Below are 22,659 nucleotides of genomic sequence, written 5' to 3'. Positions count from 1 at the left end.
TTCCCTTGCACGTATATGCATGAGAGCCGGTATACATTTAGATCTCATTGAGCTAAATGACGTTCATCCACCTGTCATGGGATCTGATTAACAGGAAGTCAGTTATTTTGGGATGTTTGAAAAACGCACCCAACGGAATTTGATATACTCTTCCTAGGGGATTTGTATGATTTTGACCAAACAAGGTCCAATATTATCTGAAGACATTGAGGATCTAAAGTTGATAAGGGATTTTTGATCTCAAACGGTTCAGCCGTGAGGAGCCCTTAAACTTATGACGAATAAAAGGAAACAGGAAGTGGCTAATAACTTCGGTGTATATTGTGTGATGTACATCAAACCTCAACTTTATATTAAGAGAAGAAAGCTGATCACATGGACATGACTACTGTGAGTGTCATAGCGCCACCAACTGGCAGCAGGAAGTGTGTCACTTTTAGAAATCTCTAATGTTTTCCCTTCCTTTCACCTGATTTGGTTGAAAATCAGTGAGAATAATGTCAGGACATGGCTGATGTGAAACTGTGAAGGAATTTGTGATATTGTGAATGATGTTGCTATTGTGAGAACATAATAGAAAAAAATTAATGTTCTTTTATCTTAACAGTGGAAAGCCCTAATGTTTCAAAAAAAATTACATAGAAAGAACAACTGGCTGTGAGTAATTCTTCTTAGTTTCATGATTTTGTGACGCTCTAACGGCTCACAACAAATTTTTACATTTATCAGTCCACTGACTGGACATGGTTTTGGCCTGACTCCTGCAGTACTAGACTATGTCCACTAGAGGCTCTTCCCCCTTTATTTTAATTTCTTTACAATATGGCTTCATTTTCACAATTCAGTCAACCAAAAATGTATATACACTTCGGGAGAAGAAAAATAGTATGATGTAAATTATATTAGTATAATATTAATAATATTATCATAATATTATCATAATATCATCATATATATCAATCTATAACGTATAGCAATAAATTTAGTAATACAATATTTATACAAATTTTTCTTTTCCTGAAATGTGTAATGAAATACATGAAATGTGTAATGAAATACATGAAATGTGTAATGAAATACATGTGTAATGAAATGAAATACATTTTTCTGGGTGACTCTCTCTCTCTCTATATATAAACTGATATAGTAATATAGTTTAGAGGGAGAGTCATTGTCCCTTTGGACATCACTGGACATTGCTATGATCTGTTTCATTACACCCAAACCGTCACTTTTGTCCTTATGTAGTTTAGAGAGAGAGGCAGTTTTCGTTTTGCCATCAGTGGACATTGCTGTGATCACTTTCAGTACACCCAAATTGTCACTCTTGTCCTTTTGGTATTTCCCCTTTTAATGCATGTACCCACTGTGCTCACTGTGTCTGGTGCGCCTGGGCAGCGATGGCACCGTGTAGTGATGGCCCTTTGTGCGAGGGCCCGTCATTGCTGCTTGCAGCTATATTTTATCTTTACTTTCTTTGCTCGCCTGTTGAGCGCTATTAATTAACACTATTATTGAACACTGCTAGCGCCTTAGCACCTTAGCACCGTGAAACTACATAAAGAAACAGGCACAAAGAACATATTGTTAAACCTGATATACAATTACAGAGACGCAAAGGAACAAATAAATGATTGAATAAATGAGTAATTACAAGCAGAGCACCGCGAGTAGCATGCTAACTTTGAGATATAACATGAAAAAGAAGGAAAAAACACTTAATAAAGCATATATTGCTAAGAAAATTAAATGTGAGGTGCATCCACTTCTTTACATCGAACATTGTACTTTTTAATGAGAAGTACGGTGGAGAACCATGCTACATCTTTCACTCCGCTCTTCTTTTTGTAATCTCTGTAACTTCATGGAGCATGCGCAAACACACAGGAGATTTAAACTGACCTTACTACCTATTTAGCGGTCAGTTAGACAGCTGTTTGTGTTTCCTGTCCCCAGGCGTTCGACGTGGTCTTCCGTAAGGCGGTGCAGAACGCCGAGGTGTCTTCTGACGTCAAGACTCGCGTTAGCACTCTGATCGACTGCATCACCTTCTCCACCTTTAACTACATCAACCGAGGCCTGTTCGAGAGAGACAAGCTGACCTTCACAGCTCAGCTCACGTTTCAGGTAGCACACGTGTGTATGTGAATGATACTAGAAAAATCAGATTCACGTTTCAGGGAATGAATGTGAAGGACACAAAGTTTAACAGTTACAGTTGAAGGGCTTCTTCCTGTACGGTGTGGAATATTCCTTATACATTGATGAGCATCTTAAATGCCTGCATGAGGAGTATGGAAAGTGTGTGTGACGAGTGTATGTTTTTGTGTGTTTCAGTTGTTACTGATGAATAAAGAGATTGTAATGCGAGAGTTGGATTTCCTCTTGCGCTTCAATATTGACCACAGTTACATCAGTCCTGTTGACTTCCTCTCCAACTCGGCCTGGAGTGCCATTAAGGTACCACACACACACACACACACACACACACACACACACACATTCCAGCTTGCCATATCACCCTCAGTTAAAAGGACAATTAGTAGAGTGACCAGATGTCCAACGTTTCCTGCGACAGTCTGGTGTTTCTGCTTCATTTTACACGGTCATTTACCAAATCTTACCCTAAAAAATGCTTGTTACAAAGAATCGGACAAAATTCACCCGAGCCATTTGTCGCATCTGTAATGATCAGTACAAAGTGCAGTGTTTCTGTCTGTCCATCTTTCCACAGACGATGAGTTTCACAGACGAGTTCCGCGGGCTCGACCGAGACATCGAGGGCTCTCCTAAACGCTGGAAGAAGGTGGTGGAGTCGGAGTGTCCAGAAAAAGAGAAACTCCCCCAGGAGTGGAAGAGCAAGAGCTCGCTCCAGAAGCTCATCCTCATGCGGGCTCTCCGTCCTGACCGCATGACCTACGCTCTCAGGTGTCATGGTTCTTCATGTGGAACTGGAGGGTGGATTTAGGATTTGGACTCATTATTGTAATAATGTTGTATTATATTATAATGTATAATATGGGAAACACCTGTGCAGGAACTTTGTGGAGGAGAAGCTGGGTGTCCAGTACACCGAGAGCAGGAAGATGGAGTTTGCGAAGTCTTTTAAAGAAAGTGGTCCGGCCTCGCCCGTGTTCTTCATTCTGTCACCTGGAGTCGACCCGCTAACAGACGTGGAGTCTCTTGGTAAAGCTTAGCGTACACTCCTTCTTCCTGCTGTCTTTTTTATGCTGTAAAATAATGTAAGTGTGTGTGTGTCATGGTAATCTACCGTGTGTGTGTGTGTGTGTGTGTGTGTGTGTGTGTGAAGGTAAGAAGCTCGGCTTCACTATAGACCTTGGGAAGCTTCATAACGTCTCTCTCGGCCAAGGCCAAGAGGCTGTAGCAGAGCTAGCCATGGAGAAAGCGTCCAAAGAAGGTCATTGGGTTATACTACAGGTGTGTACCTGCTGTCTGGGGACTATGCATTCACATGCATGCTTATTAATAATTCCTGATGTATTCCTTTTCTGTGTATGTGATAGAACATCCACCTGGTTGCAAAGTGGCTGGGAAATCTGGAGACGCTTCTGGAGCGATGTTGTGAAAGCAGTCACCCGGACTACCGAGTGTTTATGAGTGCTGAGCCGGCGGCCACCCCTCAGGAGCACATAATTCCTCAAGGCATTTTGGAAAATTCGATCAAAATCACCAATGAACCTCCGACCGGAATGCTGGCTAACTTACATGCAGCACTGGACAACTTTGATCAAGTGAGACATTATAAAATAGACATGTTTTATCAAGCTTTCCATGTGTGATGGAATGTGTGTGTGTGTGTAGGACATCCTGGACCAGTGTTCTCGGGAGCAGGAGTTTAAGACCATCCTGTTCTCCTTGTGTTATTTCCACGCGTGCGTTGCGGAGAGGAGGAAGTTTGGCCCTCAAGGCTGGAACCGCAAATATCCATTTAACACTGGAGACCTGACTATTTCTGTTAATGTGCTCTACAACTATCTGGAGGCCAACTCTCAGGTGTGTGTGTAGGATGTACTGACTATTTGTAAACATCTCTATCCTGTCCATCAGTGATAAGGCAACAGCGCTAAGTCTTTTTATGTGTGTGGTGTGTACTAGGTGCCGTGGGAAGATCTGCGATATCTCTTCGGAGAGATCATGTACGGCGGACACATCACCGACGACTGGGACAGGAGACTGTGCAGGACGTATTTGGAAGAGTACATGCAACCCAACCAGGTACACACACTCCAAACATTCCCCCTCTGGAGAAAAGAACCTCACTGAGTCTCCTGTAATGTTTTAAATAGCATTTCAAGGACACTTCAAGCTGCGTTGCTTTCTTAGGTGGAGCTTTCTCTAATTCAGCCCTCAGGTTTTGGGTTATTATAGGTACATAGCTGAAAATTCTATTATTTAATCATTTTCTAAATATATTTTTTGCAAATAATGTCTAAGTAATGTCTCAGGTCTAAACCTATGCTCTAAAACCTTTTTGCCCCCACAGTTTGACAGGAAGTTGGCTTTAGCTCCTGGCTTTGTTGTTCCTTCCAACCTGGACTATGAAGGTTACCACAGCTTCATAGATGAGATGCTTCCACACGAGAGCCCGGTGCATTACGGGCTTCACCCCAATGCTGAGATCGAGTTCCTGACCGTGACCTCTGACAGCCTGTTCCACACCCTGCTTGAACTACAGACCAGAGACTCGTCCATGGGTGAAGGAACATCGCAGAGCACCGAGGAGAAGGTCCGCTATGATAGTCTTAACTGATATTTGTGGATCATGTGTCTGAGGCTTGATTGACATTAATCTCAGGTTTTTCTGGAACACAGATGCAAGGTTGTAGGTCGTAGCTGCAGCTCAGCAGTAGGTCACATGATAGCTATTGACCAATGGCAACTAGGTCATTGTATTTATAGAAAGGTAGCTCTGGACCTCGAGAAGCTGAAGAGCAGATGCTTATCTAAATGATTTCATGTCTCTTTGATCTTCTAGGTAAAGACAGTCTTGGATGACATCCTGGAGAAACTACCGGAGGAATACAACATGTCTGACCTCATGTCCAAAACGGCCGACCGCACTCCTTACATTCTGGTGTGCTTCCAGGAGTGTGAGCGCATGAACATGCTGGTCAACGAAATACGGCGCTCACTGAAAGAGCTGGATCTGGGACTAAAGGTGTGTGTGTGTGTGTGCGTAATGAATTTGTGATATGACTTATGTATAAGGATATTTGTGTGTGTGTGTGTGTGGTTTAGGGTGAGTTGGCAATATCTTCAGAGATGGAGCAGCTACAGACAGCGCTGTTCTTTGATAATGTTCCTGATACCTGGACTAGGCTCGCTTACCCTTCTACCTACACACTGGCTCAGTGGTAACTCACACACACACCGACACATACACACACACACACACACACATTTATTCTAAGGACCTGCCATTTATATCATTTTTAATACAGCTAATTAATGAACTGTAGCGGCCTAAATCCTTTTGCACGAGTGTGTAGAGATGATCTAGACTTACTGTTTATTCATGAAGGTACAATGATGTGCTGCTGCGCTGTCGAGAGCTGGACAGCTGGACTCAGGATCTCTCTCTGCCCAGTGTAGTCTGGCTATCAGGACTTTTCAACCCGCAGTCTTTCCTAACCGGTAACTCTGACACACACTCCTGTGTATAGACCCACACACTGACTTTTCATCACTCACACACTGTCTAACTCGTGTTGTAGCTGTGATGCAGAGCTTGGCGCGTAAGAACGAGTGGCCGCTGGATAAGATGACTCTGACGGTGGACGCGACAAAGAAATTCAAGGAGGAGTTTAACCAGCCGGCCAGAGAGGGTGCTTATGTCTACGGGCTCTACATGGAAGGTATGATTATACACATCATCACCAGCCAATCAGAGCGGAGACAATAAATACAATCAAAGAGGTCTGACCACAGGACAAAGCAATGCAGAGTGACTGATGTCCAACTACAAGATACATAGAGCAATGATATCCAATCTCAGGATGGACGATACAGTGGTATCTAGTTATTGGATAAATGTTGTTTAATTATAGGACAGATACACCAATGCTGTTCAATCAGAAGATGGAATAAATGAATTTGTGTGTATTAAAATAACCAGCCCTGGTTTCACTGGTTTCCAGGTGCACGCTGGGATATCCAGAACGGAACGATCACGGAGGCACGGCTAAAAGAGCTCACTCCCAGCATGCCCGTGATCGCGGTCCGGGCCGTCCCGAACGACCGCCAGGAAACACGCAACATCTACGAGTGTCCGGTCTACAAGACCAAACTGAGAGCAAACACCTACGTCTGGACATTTAACCTGAAAAGCAGAGAGAGACCGGGCAAATGGGTGCTCGCGGGCGTGGCTCTCCTCCTGAGTGTGTGAGGTAAGAGAGAAAAAACTAAGAAAAAAGACAACGACTTAATGCATTTTGTTGTTTTATTTTTGTTTAAATAATCGCGTGTCTTTATCAACTCTGATATTATTCCCAATATACAGTGTAATATATATAATAAATACCAATTATACTGCTTATATCCAAGAAAACAAAACAAAAAAAAAGGAAACATTCTGACCTGACAGTGTGTGTTCTGCTTCGTAGAAAATACACTGGCGAACATTTAAAAACGCGTTTTTAAAAACAATTTCCGTGTCGAGAGCACTAGGTTTAAAAAGTGACGCTGTACAGAAAAAGTTTTGCAGTGCTTGTGCAAAAAGTTGCAAAAGTTGTATAGCGATTGGATTCGGGGTCACGCCATATCACAAACCCCAGAGCTGATTTTTCAGAGCTGATCTTAGACTAGTGGTTATGCTTCTGAGATGTTTTGAGGCTCGAGGCCTCAGAAACCGACATACAACACTTAAAATCATGAAGATCGGCAACTCAAATCGGTGTTTCTGCGAACAGAGAATGACGTCGATCCCCCCACCCCTGTTTTCCATCAGTGCCTTCCTTCATGACGGACATATTCAGAGTTGACTTCGTAGGTACGCCGGGGGAGCAATGATTCATATGCTGGTGCTTTAACTTAATGCACTAATCTGACCCAGATTTCTATATAAAGGCTACAGAGATTAAACATCTTATAAAGGATCCTGAATAGCGCTAGTTACATTTACAGTGATGTTATAGTGACATGATCGTGCACGCGGAAAAAAGCACTTGAGTAGGAAAAGGCGTCTGGTTAAGGCTGCTTTCACACTTAGCATTGTGGCTTAGCATAGTCTTGAAGGAGATTTATTACAGTACAGGGAAATTTTATTTTCCCCACCCATATTCGGTGTTGCAGTGTAGCTAAAAAATAATGTGAATTAGTTCGATCGAAGCGTCTCGTATAAAACGTCAAATTAGCATCAGGATTACGGAGAATACGAAGCTAACCAGCTGATATTTTAGGACTTCTTCTTCAGCCAAGGGTGAAGGCAGCCTTACTCAACTCTGAGCATGGCCTCATGATTTAAAGTTCAACTCACCGAAGAAGCTCTAGTCATTTCTGTCCCATGGAAGGAAACGGTTTTGATATACGATTTGTTATACACACACCCGTTTAATAATCTACCTCCTACGTACGTCTCGCGTCTAAATCTACTCTATAGCGGGTGGTCCCTGTTAAGACATGCATAATGAGTGTACGCTGAAACCCCCGGAAGACCGTTTTTTCAGTGTGGCGTGGAACACGCCACGCGCTTTTCCTTAACACGCCGAGTATGATACACTAAAGAGACCTAACTTTGGTTAGAAACATGCAGGTTGATCGGAGCTATACATAGTAAATGTATTATATATGAGTTTGGAGTTGAATATAAGTGACATGCAGGACAGATCAGCATCATCAGCTGGACTGGTTTTTTGGGGGGTCTTCACTAGATGGCAATATTGCATCGTTAGCTCTAAACAGCAGAGCTAATTTGAGAATGGTCATTGACCAGGAACCGAGGCTACACCGACGCATACCGCGTGGCATTAAAATCCGTTACTGTGGGAAAGGTAAAGCTTCATGGCTGACCTGTTTAATGGATGTGAATATCTCTATCAGCTTGTAATAATAAATAATAAATAGTTCTAGCATGATCCTAACATATAAAATAGGAGAACAGACATGATTCATGATTCCTAGACAGTGTTATTGATAGCAGTGCGACAGAACGAAGCCTTTTGACGCTGGTTAAAAATAAATAATAGTAATAAAATGGAGGAAGAAGTTTGCTCTAGGAAGGAAAGATAACCGCGTATCCAGTGTTTGAGAACAATCATGTAGGAATTCTAGTAACTCGGGTGTGCTCAAAAGGCAATAAATTAAAACCAATAAATAATAAAGCGTAAAAAAACCCCAACAAACCTATTGAACGGATGATCACGAGCCAGAGACGCAATACTGAGTGTACAGCCAGGAAAATGTGGACGTTCATAAAGAAGATAACAGGAAAAGGCTGCTGAGACAAGCTGTGTCCAAACCTGAGCACTATTCACTGTCCAGTGCACTGACTTCAGGAGGAAATCCAGGGCGGTCTTTTAATCCCATGATGCACCTTCATAGGTAGTGTATATATCAACCCTAGTGTCCAAGAAATACCCAAAATGCACTGTGCTGTTTGGATTGATTGGAGCTAATATGGTTTTGTCCTTAATCCTCTCAGACCTTTTAGTAGTCACGGTGTCTAAGGTTCATTTTATACACGTAATCATGTGAAGATCATCATCTGAAGAGGCACTGGGCCTCATTTATCAAGCCGAATACACTAAAATGTTATGCAAACAATTATTACACACAACCTTATTAAAGCCTGATAACAAGGCCTGTGTGTGTGTGTGTGTGTGTGTGTGTGTGTGTAGAGGTGGATGAATCAAAAATTGGTTAGCATCTGGCTAGCATTTCCTCTGTAGTATGTGATGGAATGTAAAGATTTTGATGTAATCACTAAATTCTGTTCCTTGTGTAGTGGTCCTGGTTTTTTCCCCCCAAGATCAGTCTTACTGCAGAGCCAAAGGTCCATGGGATGGAACCGGATCTGATCCAACCCAGCCTTAAAGCTTAATCCCTAACCCACACAACACACTGAAAACATTTATCCAGCCTGAAGCACACTACACCACCCTGGACATTTGGATTAGCCCCACCCAAGTAAGATGAGCTGGATCGGGTCCGACTCTGACTCCACCCTCTGGACATTTGGATCAGCCCCATCCAAGTAAGATGAGCAGGATCAGTTCCGACTCCACCACCCTGGACATTTTGATCAGCCCCACCCAGGTAGGATGAGCTGGATCAGGTCCAACTACAGATGAGCTGGATCAGGTCCGACTCCACCCCCTGGACATTTGGCTCAAACCAACCCAGGAAGGATAAACTGGATCAGGTCCGACTCCACCCCCTGGACATTTGGATCAGCCCCACCTAGGTAGGATGAGCTGGATCAGTTCCGACTCCACCCCCTGGACATTTGGATCAGCCCCCACCAAGGTAGGATAAGCTGGACTCCACCCCCTGGACATTTGTATCAACCCCACCCAGGTAGGATGAGCTGGATCAGGTCCGACTCCACACCCTGGACATTTGTATCAACCCCACTCAGGTAGGATGAGCTGGATCAGGTCCGACTCCACCCCCTGGACATTTGTATCAACCCCACCCAGGTAGGATGAGCTGGATCAGGTCGGACACCACCCCCTGGACATTTGGATCAGCCCCACCTAGATAGGATAAGCTGGATCAGGTCCGACTCCACCCCCTGGACATTTGGATCAGCCCCACCTAGATAGGATAAGCTGGATCAGGTCAGACGCCACCCCCTGGACATTTGGATCAGCCCCAACCCAGGTAGGATGAGCTGGATCAGGTCCGACTCCACCCCCTGGACATTTGGATCAGCCCCCACCCAGGTAGGATGAGCTGGATCAGGTCCGACTCCACCCCCTGGACATTTGGATCAGCCCCCACCCAGGTAGGATGAGCTGGATCAGGTCCGACTCCTCCCATGCAGATTTTTGTCTTGCATTAAAGGGCTAATTATTTATAATGTAGTTCCAGGCACTAGCGAGTAGTGGATCATATTTTGAACACAGCATGTGTGTATATTCTGAGATGATATGGATATCTGGATTCTATCCAAATAAAGCCTGCTCCTGAAATCCAGGAGAATATTTTATTATATTATATTATATTATATATATATATATATATATATATATATATATATATATATATATATATATATATATATATATATATAAATAGACCATTTTCTCAACCACAGGTCAGATTTGAGAAGGAAAAAAAAACCACTCATGCCTAAGTCATGTGATAAGCAGCATGACGTCTTCTTTTTCTTTTTTAAAATAAAACATGCGACTTTAACAAAAAACACCACATTCTTCCCAGCATGCAGCTCTTCTCTTGCTACGGTTGCATGTCCGGCGCGGCTGATCTGGAGTGACTGAAGAAATACATTCGAAAGTTTTTGTGTCAGTTCTCCCCACACACACACACACACACACACACACACACACACACACACACATATCTGTGTGCTGGAGTCAGAAAAAAAAGGTTTGGAAGATAATCAACATATTGTACTTTGCATACATCGTTTTCTTCATCTTTTTCTCTCCCTCTTTCTCACACACACACACACACACACACACACACACTTTCACTCTGTACCCTGAGTCTAGAGTGCGCTGGTTTCCAGTGCGAGAGGAGAACGTCTCTGGCATCCTACTTCCAGATATGGTTATAATGCGTTAATAAACATGTCAAATTATGTGGATATCTGCGATGACCTAATGCTAGTTTCCTGGAAGCCCGGGGTCAGAAGAGGGCCGGTGGAGTCCTGGAGTGGTGCCCTTGTGTGGAGAAGAATCGGGCAGCGACGTCTGTCTGATTGATAGATGGAGAGCCCTCTGACGCAGCGAAGCGGAGGGCTCAGTTTCCTGCGTCGGTCTTAGCTCCGCCTCCCACTCCGAGTCTTTTATCTTGCTTATATCAGAGGTCGTCTCCATGGTAGTGGGAAGTGCGCAGTCTTCGGGTTTGTTTTTCTCACTCGGCTTCTCTAAATCAGGGCTCTGCGAACATTAATAATATCACAGCACATATTTTTATTCAGTGCTTTTTCCATATGCCTAATGGATGTGTGTTTATTTAAAAAAAATTCCCCTAAAAACAGATAACAATCTCCAGTGGGACACTTTAGGCTAAAGGCATGTGTGTGTGTGTGTGTGTGTGTTACCTGTGTGTGTACAGCAGTAACAGGCTGCACTCTGATGGCTGGTTTGTGGTATTCAGGGCTCGAGGCTAAAGTGCTGTAGGCTGGAGGCCCCAGGGCGCTCTGTCTCTGCAGCATCTGCAGGATGGCCTGGATGTCGGACGTCATCTGAACCTCCAATCTACTCGTGCACACACACACACACACAAACACACACACACACACACACACACAAACACACACACACACAAAGAATGTTTCCATCCAACTGTCCAAGGCTTTTGGATTGTAAAAGCACTGCCTGGGGCACACAAAAAAGCATCTCTCAGAGACAGTGAAATAACAATGCTGTTAGCTCTGAGCTCTTTCCTCTTCAGCTGCACCGGGTAGCTGGATTAGATACATCATTATTAATAATAAAGATGAGACTTTTGGCTAGCTATGGCATGGAAGGAGGCAGCCTGATTTCATTAAGAGCAGCATGGTTTTGCAACATGTGGAACACATTTAATACTCCTCTCAAAATGAACACACTTAATAATCACTAGTCTCAGAGATACACTATAATGCCAAAAGTTTTGGGACACCCCTCCAAATCATTGAATTCAGGTGAATACCAAGACATTTTGGACGATTTCATGCTTTGTGGGAACAGTTTGGGGATGACCCCTTCCTGTTCCAACATGACTGCACACCAGTACACAAAGCAAGGTCCATAAAGACATGGATGAGTGAGTTTGGTGTGGAGGAACCTGACAGAGTCCTGATCTCAACCTGATAGAACACCTTTGGGATGAATTAGAGCGGAGACTGTGAGCCAGGCCTTCTCATCCAACATCAGTGCCTGACCTCACAAATACACTTCTATAGGAACGGTCAAAAATTCCCATAAACACACTCCTAAACCTTGTGGAAGAAGAGTTGAAGCTGTTATAGCTGCAAAGGGCGGGACAACTCCATATTACATTCATGTGCATGTAAAGGAAGACGTCCCAGTCAAGTTCCTCCACACCAAACTCACTCATCCATGTCTTTATGGACCTTGCTTTGGTCACTGGTGTGCAGTCATGTTGGAACAGGAAGGGGTCATCCCCAAACTGTACCCACAAAGAGCATGAAATTGTCCAAAATGTCTCGGTATGAAGCTGAAGCATTAAGAGTTCCTTTCACTGGAACTAAGGGGCCGAGCCCAACCCCTGAAACACAACACCTGCACTCAATGATTTGGAGGGGTGTCCCAATACTTTTTGGCAAAACACAGTAGTGTATGAAAGTAAGGCACCGACGCGACTATCCATGGACATAATGTGTGCTAGATGGATGGAGTATTGAATGTTGCCTCTGCTGAGTACACAGTGTTTATGTTTCAGACATATGAATTCTGGATGGATTTGCATTTTTTTTTCTTTTTTAGGTTGGCACTACACCCTGATTTGAGGGGAAAGAAAGCCTTTTAGCAACACGGTTTCAACTGTGATACTAAAGACGTCTAGCTTAAAATCTTTTTCTCTAGCACTCTGGTTATAGTGAAAGGCGTAAAAATGAGTGGGTGTCAGATTATGCAATGATTTGAGAAGAAAAGAAAGTGCTGCTTTTTGTTTCTACAAAGTCCCAAAAAGATGTACATACTGTATATATATATTCACAGAAACATGGACTTTTACTGCTTTCTCTCCATTTCTAGCTGCTTTCAAGTGCTACACTGATTCATTTATTTACACGGCGTTGTATTTTTCTAGTCCTAGTGGTAATCAAGCCACATCGTTTTATTGCGTTTTCACCATATTTTTAAAGGACAATCCAAGGCAGAACTATCACCATCACCATTACCACAACTGCAAAACAAGCTAATGCTAATCACGTAATGCTAATAATGCTAGCTAGATGCACAGCATCAGTACCAAGTGTTCTCATGTATGTATCCTCTTTTAACACGACAAATATCACTTCCATATGTGAACACTAGGGGGCAACAATTACAAAGCTGAACACTTCCTCTCTCTCTCTCTCTCTCTCTCTCACCTGTTCAGGTGTTCCTGCAGCACATCCAGCCTTTGCTCCATTTCCCCGAACGTGATGTCGCTGTCGCAGTCAACTCCGCCCTCTCTGTCCTGAGATTGTGCAGAGTCATCGATGTTCCCACAAGACCATTTGTCAGCACACACATCTGGACACATACACACACACACACACACACACACACACACACACAGGGCTGTTAATTACGGCCAACAGCAAATAAGCAGGACACACTGTATTAAGGAATATTATAATTAAAACACACACACACAGCTAGACAGCGATCATTAGCCAGATGCATGGAAAATGCAGACACACACACAACCTGGTGCATGTGTGTACACCTGCAAAACACAGGCCCTGTCCTAACCAGATACCTCCTCATTACCTGTATACTAACAGCACAGAAAGGGAATGAGGGAGGAAAGCTTCCTGTAAGGAGTATAATGGTGTGTGTGTGTGTGTGTGCAGCTGCTCAGACGGACAGCTCTGAGTGATAATAACAGTGCTCGGCTCTTCAGGAACTCCAGCGCTCAGACACACTCGTGTTTAAAAGTGCGCTGTGTATTTAGCGCCTCCATGAAGCTCATAATCGTCGCATAACGATCACTCGCAACCGATACGCATCATTCTTACTTCCTCATTCCACTCCGAAAGGATCGGCGTCCTTCGTGAAAATTAGCAGAAGCTAATGTTTTATTTCAAAAAAGAAAAAGAAAGAAAGAAAACACACACACACACATCTTATTTAAGCTTAAAGACAATTTTTAAGCACAGATACTTTGCCGGAATTCTCTAAGGAGGTTGAAGACACCGTTCAGGAGCAGCTTAAATGTTGATCTGAACATTCTTAGCGCCTCTTTAACACAGAACACGTCGACATTCAGAACACAGTCATTGCAAAAAGTATGAATTTTTGTGTGCTGGCAAAAGGCGACCAGGTTCAAGGCTAAAATTCCCAGAAATCTGGCATGATGCTATTTGTTTACACCTTAACAAGAGCCCCTGGACCACTAGTGACCAAACCTCAGTTCATACTTTTTAGGTTGTGTTGTTGTCTGATCACCTGATCTCTGGGGTAATGTCTTCTGGACCTCGGTGGCTGTAGATGTACATGTAATAATATAATCTCTGGGTGGGAGGGACATACTCTCTTTTCCCCTGTCAATCAATGTCAGAGTGTGTTCATAATACTGCTAATAATTCTTTACCTCAACGCAGTACATCATCTCGGGCTCTCTTTCTGTCACAGCCAAAAACCAAACTTACTTCCTGCTTATCAGTTCTGTTGAAATCATTTTACACATCATTCATTCGAATATAAGGTCTTGTGTTAAGGTTTTGGAAATATTTTTGACCCCTATGGCGCCCCCACCAGACTTGTTTATGACCCTTTTTGGCTCCCAATTTGTGTCTGTCTTTTACTCCGGTAACATGAATACATTTATATATTCTATTGAGATACCAATAAATTTGTAAAATGTTTTAAAGTAAATGTATCTGACTGATTTGTACAGGCCATTCTTTCGAAGGGTGCCAATAATTATGAAGCTCACTGTGTGTGTGTGTGTGTGTGTGTTGTTACCTTTATAAAGCACAACACATTCCCTAGCGTGTTGTGTGTCCTGGAGCGTGTTCAGGTTGAGAGGGAGGGAGTGGCCGAGCATCCCCAAGCCCAAATTTCTCTTTTCCTCTTTCTCCTCTGCCTCTTCCTCACCTTGCTTCTTCTCCTCTTCCTCCTGTCCCTGCAGTGTATCTCGGTCTCTCCCCCTGTCTCTCTCCACCGCTCTGTGTCGGCTCGGAGTCTCTGTAGGAAGAGGGTGGAGAGGTTAAGGTGACGTACATCAAATGTTCTTGGAGATGTTCAAGTTAATCACGAGAGACACACACACACACACACACACACATTTATATGCAGAATTGGACCGAGGGATTAACTATAAAGTCATTTAAGGACAGACAGTAGAGTGCCCCCTATAGGATGACAAGCATACTGCATCTGGTCACTAACATCACACAGAGTGCCACCATGGAAACTGGCTAGAAAACAAAGATAGAAATGATGAAAGGATGAGAGAGGAGGGGGAAGAGAAGAGAACAAAACTGCACTGCAACTCTCCACATGCTTTAAAGACTGCTATGAAGGAGCTGGGATCCTATTACGGACTTGTACAGCATGATGGCTTTTCATTTTATCCGTGCTAAAGAACTGCTTCATTGATGTCCAAAAAATATGGTCAATGAATGAGGGGAATGAAGATAGAACAGGACGAGATGGCTGGAAAAAAGTACCTGTAGAAGTTTTGCTTTTAAAGCAGGCTTTTGACCTGGGGTTGATCTCCTCCTGCTCCGAGTCACTCACTGGTGTGTACAGGTTCCTCTGGCGAATCCCGCTGAACTGATAAGAGAACCAGGTGATAGGATTCTCCAAATTCTCCACATTCAGCTAATCCAGTTCACAATTTACACTATATTGCCAAAAGTTTTGGGACACCCCTCCAAATCATTGAGTTCAGGTGTTGTTTTTCAGGGGTTGGGCTCGGCCCCTTAGTTCCATTGAAAGGAACTCTTAATGCTTCAGCTTCATACCAAGACATTTTGGACAATTTCATGCTTTGTGGGAACAGTTTGGGGATGACCCCTTTGGGGATGACCCCAGTTTGGGGATGACCCCTGAAAGCCTTCCCAGAAGAGTTGAAGCTGTTATAGCTGCAAAGGGCGGGACAACTCCATATTACATTCATGTGCATGTAAAGGCAGACGTCCCAAAACTTTTGGCAATATAGTGTGTAAGTAATGTAATTAGTAATTTCACTCATTTTTCACAGATTTTTAGACGACAGTGTGTGTGTTACTCACCTGAGTTGTGTCCATACATGTGCAATGAAAGACAGTGTGTGTGTGTGTGTGTGTGTGTGTGTGTGTGTACCTTGGCGTTCTCATCACGCAGGTTAAACGTGAGCTCCAGGTTGGACCAGAAGTAGTCGGCGAACTCTGGGTACATGTCCAGCACCTCCAGCAGCTCCTCTCGTTCGATGGTGTGCAAGTCGCAGTAGCTGAGAGCTCTCACGTCTGCGTTGGCTTTGCCAGGCTTGGCGTACAGATGGATCATCTCACCAAAGATATCGTTTTTACCTAGACCGTTGAGAGAGAAGGAAACGTGTGTGATTAGTGGATGTACACTGTAGATGTGGTGTCCACTCAAGTGCTGAAAGTCATCAAGAAACATCTGGAAAGTGTTGAAAGACATTAGTGTGACTGAGTTCCTTCTCCACTTCTCTACAGAAATTCTTTGTAGGTACGTAAAAAAACCCCTTGGCTTTAGGAATTTGTTTGTGACATGAGCTTATGATGAAGCGCTTGTTTTGGATTCCTCACTGTACTGGACTGTGTATATTATGTTGCTCTGCTGGTGTACACACACACACACACACACACACAACGATGAGTAGAGAATGGATCACTGCTTATGAACCTGAGAGCTGACTGCCACGGTATTTATAATCGGAAACATGATCGATGATTCTGAGCTCACAGAGAGAGAGAGAGAGAGAGAGAGATGTGTGTGTTAGATTTGTGTGTATACCCTGGCTCAGACTTCTGGATGGACGTGAAGTTCCAAGACCTGGCATTTGACTTGACTTAGGCACACAGAAGAAGCTCATTTTACCGTTAGCATAACAAGTCTACGTGAGTAATGCTAGTTCAGGCCGTTAGATGACTTTCCAGAAGCACTTGTGTAGCACATTTTAAACACCAAGGAAAACTTGGGGCCAGATGTACTGAGCTGTTTGCTCCAGTTTTCAGGTGAAATTAGGCCGCGAAAATCTTTGTACAAACCTGACGTACAAGCAGTTTAAATAATTCACTTCTTTCCCCTCATACATATGCATTCTAGGAAGTATCGTGCAAAAGAAACCAGGACAGATTATGTTTAGTGGCCAGTTTTTTTAAATGATATATTTGTAAAACCTCCTAAAACCAGGGTTTTACACAGTTTTTGAGCGAATCCTCCAGCAGATCTGGGATCATTTTCTCAGAAGAGCTTATGCTACAGGACAGTTGCTCCCTCGAAGCCTTCCTGTTAGCTAGTTAGCTAGTTAGTTAGCCAACACCTTGGTTAGTTAGCCGACCTCTCTCACTTATTTAAACTGTTTTAACAGTAGTGGATGCATGTAAACAGATCTGGGATACTTTTGGGATAATTTTCTCAGAAGAGCTAGTTGTTCCCTTGAAGCCTTCCTGTTAGTTAGTTAGCTAGTTAGCTGACCTCTTTGTTAGTTAGCTGACCTCTCTCACTTGTTTAAATTGTGGATGCATCTGAACATCATGTTTGTAGAAATTTCCGTTCTTATTTTGTGTAACAAGTGATTAAAACGATCATCTACCTCATTTTGATAGATGTCTGCTAATTTTACTTCCAATTTAGGAGTGGAAATAAAGCTTTTTCATTCAGCTCTCGCTCTCGCTAGGATTATTCGTTGTTATGAATTACTGCTGTGTGTGTGTAAACATAGCTCATGATCATGAGGACAGGACAGAATGCTGAGGTTGCGGATGTAATACACACCGGACCTGCCGTAGTGACTGCGATAATGAAAAGTTTCTCTCGGACACTTTGTACAGAATTCCTGCTGAGGTGCAGAGAAGTTTCCTGACCTGTGAGCACATGCATGCAGTAGAAGCTTATCTCAGCAATTCTACAAGTTTGCAGATTCATATTGCTGAGTTGCGCGCGTGTGTGTGTGTGTGTGTGTGTGAGAGAGATACAGCTTCCTCTAGTTTCTTGCATGGCCTTATTATGTTGCTGCAGGCTTACTTGGAGAAAGAGTAATGAGCCGTTTTAATTCGGTGTACCCTGCCCCACCTGTGTGTGTGTGTGTGTGTGTGTGTGTGTGTCTGTGTGTGTTTGTAAAAGAGATAAATATGGCTCCAAGTCAGCAAAACAAAAAATAACTGCTGTGTCTGTGGCCACACCCATCACTTTTTAACTGATGATCCAGATGCGTAATTCATGGCTTCACAGTTTTATCCTTTCTCCATTTTCCTTGATTCCTCTAGTGGCGGACATTTTTAAAGTAGTAGTCGGTCATTCTGAGTGCTATCTGCTGCCTCTGACATAAGGGGGATGTGGTAGATTAGTGGTTAAGGTGTTAGATTACAATTCAGAAGGTTGTGAGCTCAACTCCCAGATCCACTAAGCTGCCACTGCTGGGCCCTTGAGCAAGGCCCTTAACTCTGTAAAATGAGATAAAAATATAAGTCACTCTGGATAAGAGCGTCTGTCAAATTCTGTTAACATTAATGAATGCATCCCTTTGCTGTAGCTACAAGCTCCCTTCTGAGTTGCCTTTTATAAGTACACTGTATTGCCAAAAGTTTTGGGACGTCTGCCTTTACATGCACATGAATGTAATATGGAGTTGTCCCGCCCTTTGCAGCTATAACAGCTCCAACTCTTCTGGGAAGGCTTTCCACAAGGTTTAGGAGTGTGTTTATGGGAATTTTTGACCATTTCACTAAAAGCGCATTTGTGAGGTCAGGACGAGAAGGTCTGGTTCACAGTCTCCACTCTAATTCATCCCAAAGGTGTTCAGGTTGAGGTCAGGACACCAAACTCACTCATCCATGACTTTATGGACCTTGCTTTGGTCACTGGTGTGCAGTCATGTTGGAACAGGAAGGGGTCATCCCCAAACTGTTCCCACAAAGCATGAAATTGTCCAAAATGTCTTGGTATGAAGCTGAAGCATTAAGAGTTCCTTTCACTGGAACTAAGAGGCCGAGCCCAACCCCTGAACTCAATGATTTGGAGGGGTGTCCCAATACTTTTGGCAGTACAGTGTATATGTGGTTTAGTAACAGAGACAACAGAGACTGATGTTCCTTTCCTCTGCCAGTGTAACCGGATATTAAAATCTCAGCATTTCGATCTTAACTGTCTCAGACATCTTGGTTAAATTAAACACAGAAAAGTTTACAGCTCTCGCTTACAAGTGTTCTGTATAAAAGAAGCATGAACACACTCACAGAAAGCAGAGAAAGCTGAATTGGTGTGTGTGTGTTCATTCACTGTTTCTATGCTTTCAAGCTGAATGAGTGTAAGGTATGTCATCACTCGGGCTTTTTTTAACAGTTTGTTTTTGCTTCCACCGAAAAATCTACTATTTCTTTAGACAGATATATCGCTGCATCATGGTTTTTAACTCCTCTTGAGAAATCTACAGCGCACCGAAAAGCTTTCGTTTGGCTCTGTGTAAACTGAGGAGAGGATATGACCTGAGCTCGGACGGCTTCGGTTACTTTCCGGGCGTCATTTATTATAGACCAGGGTGTTAAAACTTTCAGTTTAAGTCTCAGGGAGTAAAGTGGAGATAGTGGAGAAACACAGAAGTGATTAGGATGGCGTGTTAAGAAGTAAGAGTGATTAAGGTTAATATATGAGGCGCTTTAAGCTGAAGTTAGGACCAGAAGTGGCAAAGCGTTTGTCCAGAATTGAATCAGTTTTGTTTCTCCAGGGCTCTTTGTCGATGTACGACACCCCAGTGTCCTGCTGTAAACCCTGACTGGTTTATTGTAATTTACTGGAAAACAACTGGAATAATTGAATTGCTTTTACTCAATAATGCACGCGACGTTGTCTAGTAAATTAAATACATGAGGCGAAGTGGTTTCTGTTACTAATTATTGTATTACTTTTGAACATACACTGATCAGGCATAACATTATGACCACCTGTCTAATATAATACTGTGTATTATATACACAGTGTCCGAACATACAGGAGTTTAAACTCAATATATACAATGATCAGGCATAACATTATGACCCCCTGTGTAATATTGGTGTTGGTTCCCCTCCTTTTGCTGCCGAAACAGCCCTGACCCGTCCTGCACTGTGTATTCTGACACCTTTCTATCAGAACCAGCATTAACTTCTTCAGCAATTTGAGCAACAGTAGCTCGTCTGTTGGATCGGATCACACGGGCCAGCCTTCACTCCCCAATGAGCCTCAGCTGCCCTTGACCCTGTCTCCGGTTCACCACTGTTCCTTCTTTGGACCACTTTTGATAGATACTGACCACTGCAGACCTGGAACACCCCATCAGAGCTGCAGTTTTGGAGATGCTCTGATCCAGTGGTCTATCCGCCATCACAATTTGGCGCTTCATCAAACTCGTTCAAATCCTTACGCTTGTCCATTTTTCCTGCTTCTAACATCAACTTTGAGGAAAAATGTTGACTTGCTGCCTAATATATCCCACCCACTAACAGGTGCCATGATGAGGAGATCACCAGTCTTATTCACGTCACCTCTCAGCGGTCATAATGTTATGCCTGATCGGTGTATGACACTGTATAATCAGTTTTAGTTTTAGTTGAATTTTGCACTTAATAGTGTTCTGTTGTTTTTTTCCTTCTCCCAAACATGAGCATGAAGGATCAATCTGAGGAGGAATTTAAATGACAGTCGTTATGTTCTGGTCATTCTGATTCAGTGTCATTCAAGACAAAACCCCAAGGTCATGTTCACTCTAAGAGTGGAGAGGGTGTGTTTACAGAATCCCTGGTGTAACAGTATTGCTGTATAAAATAAAATGGGGTCAGTGATACTAGTCACTGTAGGACTCACCTAGAATGGCCACGACAATGTCGTCCTTCAGGATCTCTATAGATCCTCGGCCAAGGAAATACAAGGCGGTCAGCACATCCCCGCAGTGCACCAGGGTATCGCCTGGCGGGGCGTGTGTGGTCTTAAAGCGCATAGCCAAAGCACGCAAACACCCTTTACTGGCACCGCGGAACGCCTTACAGCCCTGCAGGAGAGACTGATTGAGATGTAGACAGATGTCCGCCTGCAGACACTCAGGAAATCCCTTCAGCACCTGGAGAGAGACAGAGAGAGAGAGAGAGAGAGACATTCACACAGAACAGAGAGGAGGAGGAAGAAGAAGAAGACAAAAACAAGTCAATGCATGTGCGGCGATGGGAAAATCAACATGCAGACGCTTTTGGCTCTATGATTAAAGACACGCTTCAAGACGGGAGAAATTCAGGCGGTAATTATAAGGTTTGGATTCGGTTTGGTTTAACAGATGGAAAGATGAGAGACACACAGCACAGTTGCCATTTGCGTTTGTCCTTTGGTTTTCAAAACTTTTCTCTTGTCTGAAACCAGGGTTGCCAGGTGTGCACATGTTGTGTAATATATATACGAAAGTATTCGCATCACAAAAAGCGATTTAGCTCAGTCTTTGAAGGATGTAGAAAGATTTATCACCACAAAGAATGAGAATGAGTTGACAAGTCACTAACACACCATGTAATACAGAGCAAATGTAGAGAGCATGGTATGCCTGAAAGCTGGTGGACATCTGACCATCTGCTTGTTGAACATCCCATCTGAAGAGAAACTGTAAATCTACATTATACAAAAACATTCTAGACAATCATATGCTTCCATGAGAAGGCCATATATGGGTGTAATGGTCAGGTGTCCACAAATCTTTGTCTATATAGTGTATACACCGGTCAGACATAACATTATGACCACTGAGAGGTGAAGTGAATAAGACTGATGATCTCCTCATCATGGCACCTGTTAGTGGGAGGGATATATTAGGCAGCAAGTCAACATTTTGGACTCAAAGTTGATGTAGAAGCAGGAAAAATAAGGATTTGAGCGAGTTTGACGAAATTGTGATGGCGGATAGACCACTGGATCAGAGCATCTCCAAAACTGCAGCTCTTGTGGGGTGTTCCCAGTCTGCAGTGGTCAGTATCTATTAAAAATGATCCAAGAAAGGAACAGAGGTGAAAAAGGCGACGGGGTCATGGACGGTCAAGGCTGGCCCGTGTGATCCGATCCAAAAGACGAGCTACTGTTGCTCAAACTGCTGCTGGTTCTGATAGAAAGGTGTCAGAATACACAGTATAGGACGGGTCAGGGCTGTTTTGGCAGCAAAAGGAGGGGGACCAACACCAATATTAGGCAAGTGGTCATAATGTTATGCCTGATCGCTGTATATAGACATAGAAAAAAAAAAATCCAAATGTGTCCAAAACACTCCAAACCTTCAGGCAAAAATTATGAACCCACAGTGGGAGTTCAGAAAATACGCCAAAAACTGCAGACCTGGCAAATCTGGTTATGTAGATAAAAAAAAAATACACTGGAAATAAATAAAAAAAATAAATCTGTCCTAGTCGTTGGGGAAAAAATGAAAAGCAATGAGGATAAACTTACCTGTTAGAGCAGCTCTGAGTCTACACTCCAGAGTAACACCGCTGAGCTACGTATCATTTTATTCATCCCACAAAATATCATTTGAACTTCTGGTTAATGTCTGAAACGACCTCTCGTCCTTAACCTGACACTGTTTTATTACGGAGGCTGACGTGAGGACTCCTTTCGC

At 43.2% G+C, this 22,659-nt stretch overlaps 2 protein-coding genes across 8 annotated transcripts in view; one reads left to right on the top strand and one right to left on the bottom strand.

Annotated features, from left to right (window-relative positions):
* Positions 1-13,390, top strand: part of dnah9l (dynein, axonemal, heavy polypeptide 9 like) — a 57,538-nt gene extending 44,148 nt beyond the window's left edge. For all 3 annotated transcript variants that reach the window (XM_058402906.1, XM_058402907.1, XM_058402909.1), the window contains 15 exons: positions 1,957-2,127; positions 2,338-2,460; positions 2,735-2,928; positions 3,038-3,186; positions 3,311-3,438; positions 3,525-3,752; positions 3,823-4,014; positions 4,117-4,236; positions 4,505-4,747; positions 4,997-5,179; positions 5,260-5,375; positions 5,543-5,655; positions 5,736-5,876; positions 6,159-6,407; positions 13,255-13,390. In XM_058402906.1, coding sequence (XP_058258889.1) covers positions 1,957-2,127; positions 2,338-2,460; positions 2,735-2,928; positions 3,038-3,186; positions 3,311-3,438; positions 3,525-3,752; positions 3,823-4,014; positions 4,117-4,236; positions 4,505-4,747; positions 4,997-5,179; positions 5,260-5,375; positions 5,543-5,655; positions 5,736-5,876; positions 6,159-6,406 — 2,349 coding nt within the window. In that variant the 3' untranslated portion in view covers position 6,407; positions 13,255-13,390. The remainder of the gene's footprint in view (positions 1-1,956; positions 2,128-2,337; positions 2,461-2,734; positions 2,929-3,037; positions 3,187-3,310; positions 3,439-3,524; positions 3,753-3,822; positions 4,015-4,116; positions 4,237-4,504; positions 4,748-4,996; positions 5,180-5,259; positions 5,376-5,542; positions 5,656-5,735; positions 5,877-6,158; positions 6,408-13,254) is intronic.
* The window catches only part of kcnh7 (potassium channel, voltage gated eag related subfamily H, member 7), a 52,873-nt gene continuing 40,451 nt past the window's right edge, over positions 10,238-22,659 (bottom strand). For 4 of the 5 annotated variants that reach the window (XM_058402910.1, XM_058402913.1, XM_058402912.1 and 1 more), the window contains 7 exons: positions 20,877-21,129; positions 16,173-16,378; positions 15,536-15,641; positions 14,829-15,050; positions 13,247-13,391; positions 11,249-11,405; positions 10,238-11,084 (listed from right to left, as the gene is read on the bottom strand). In XM_058402910.1, coding sequence (XP_058258893.1) covers positions 10,809-11,084; positions 11,249-11,405; positions 13,247-13,391; positions 14,829-15,050; positions 15,536-15,641; positions 16,173-16,378; positions 20,877-21,129 — 1,365 coding nt within the window. In that variant the 3' untranslated portion in view covers positions 10,238-10,808. The remainder of the gene's footprint in view (positions 11,085-11,248; positions 11,406-13,246; positions 13,392-14,828; positions 15,051-15,535; positions 15,642-16,172; positions 16,379-20,876; positions 21,130-22,659) is intronic. The other variant, XM_058402911.1, reaches the window with a different exon arrangement.

Source organism: Hemibagrus wyckioides, linkage group LG11 (assembly GCF_019097595.1).
Source record: "Hemibagrus wyckioides isolate EC202008001 linkage group LG11, SWU_Hwy_1.0, whole genome shotgun sequence".
NCBI lineage: Eukaryota > Metazoa > Chordata > Actinopteri > Siluriformes > Bagridae > Hemibagrus > Hemibagrus wyckioides.
This window is presented reverse-complemented; position numbering and strand designations above follow the sequence as displayed.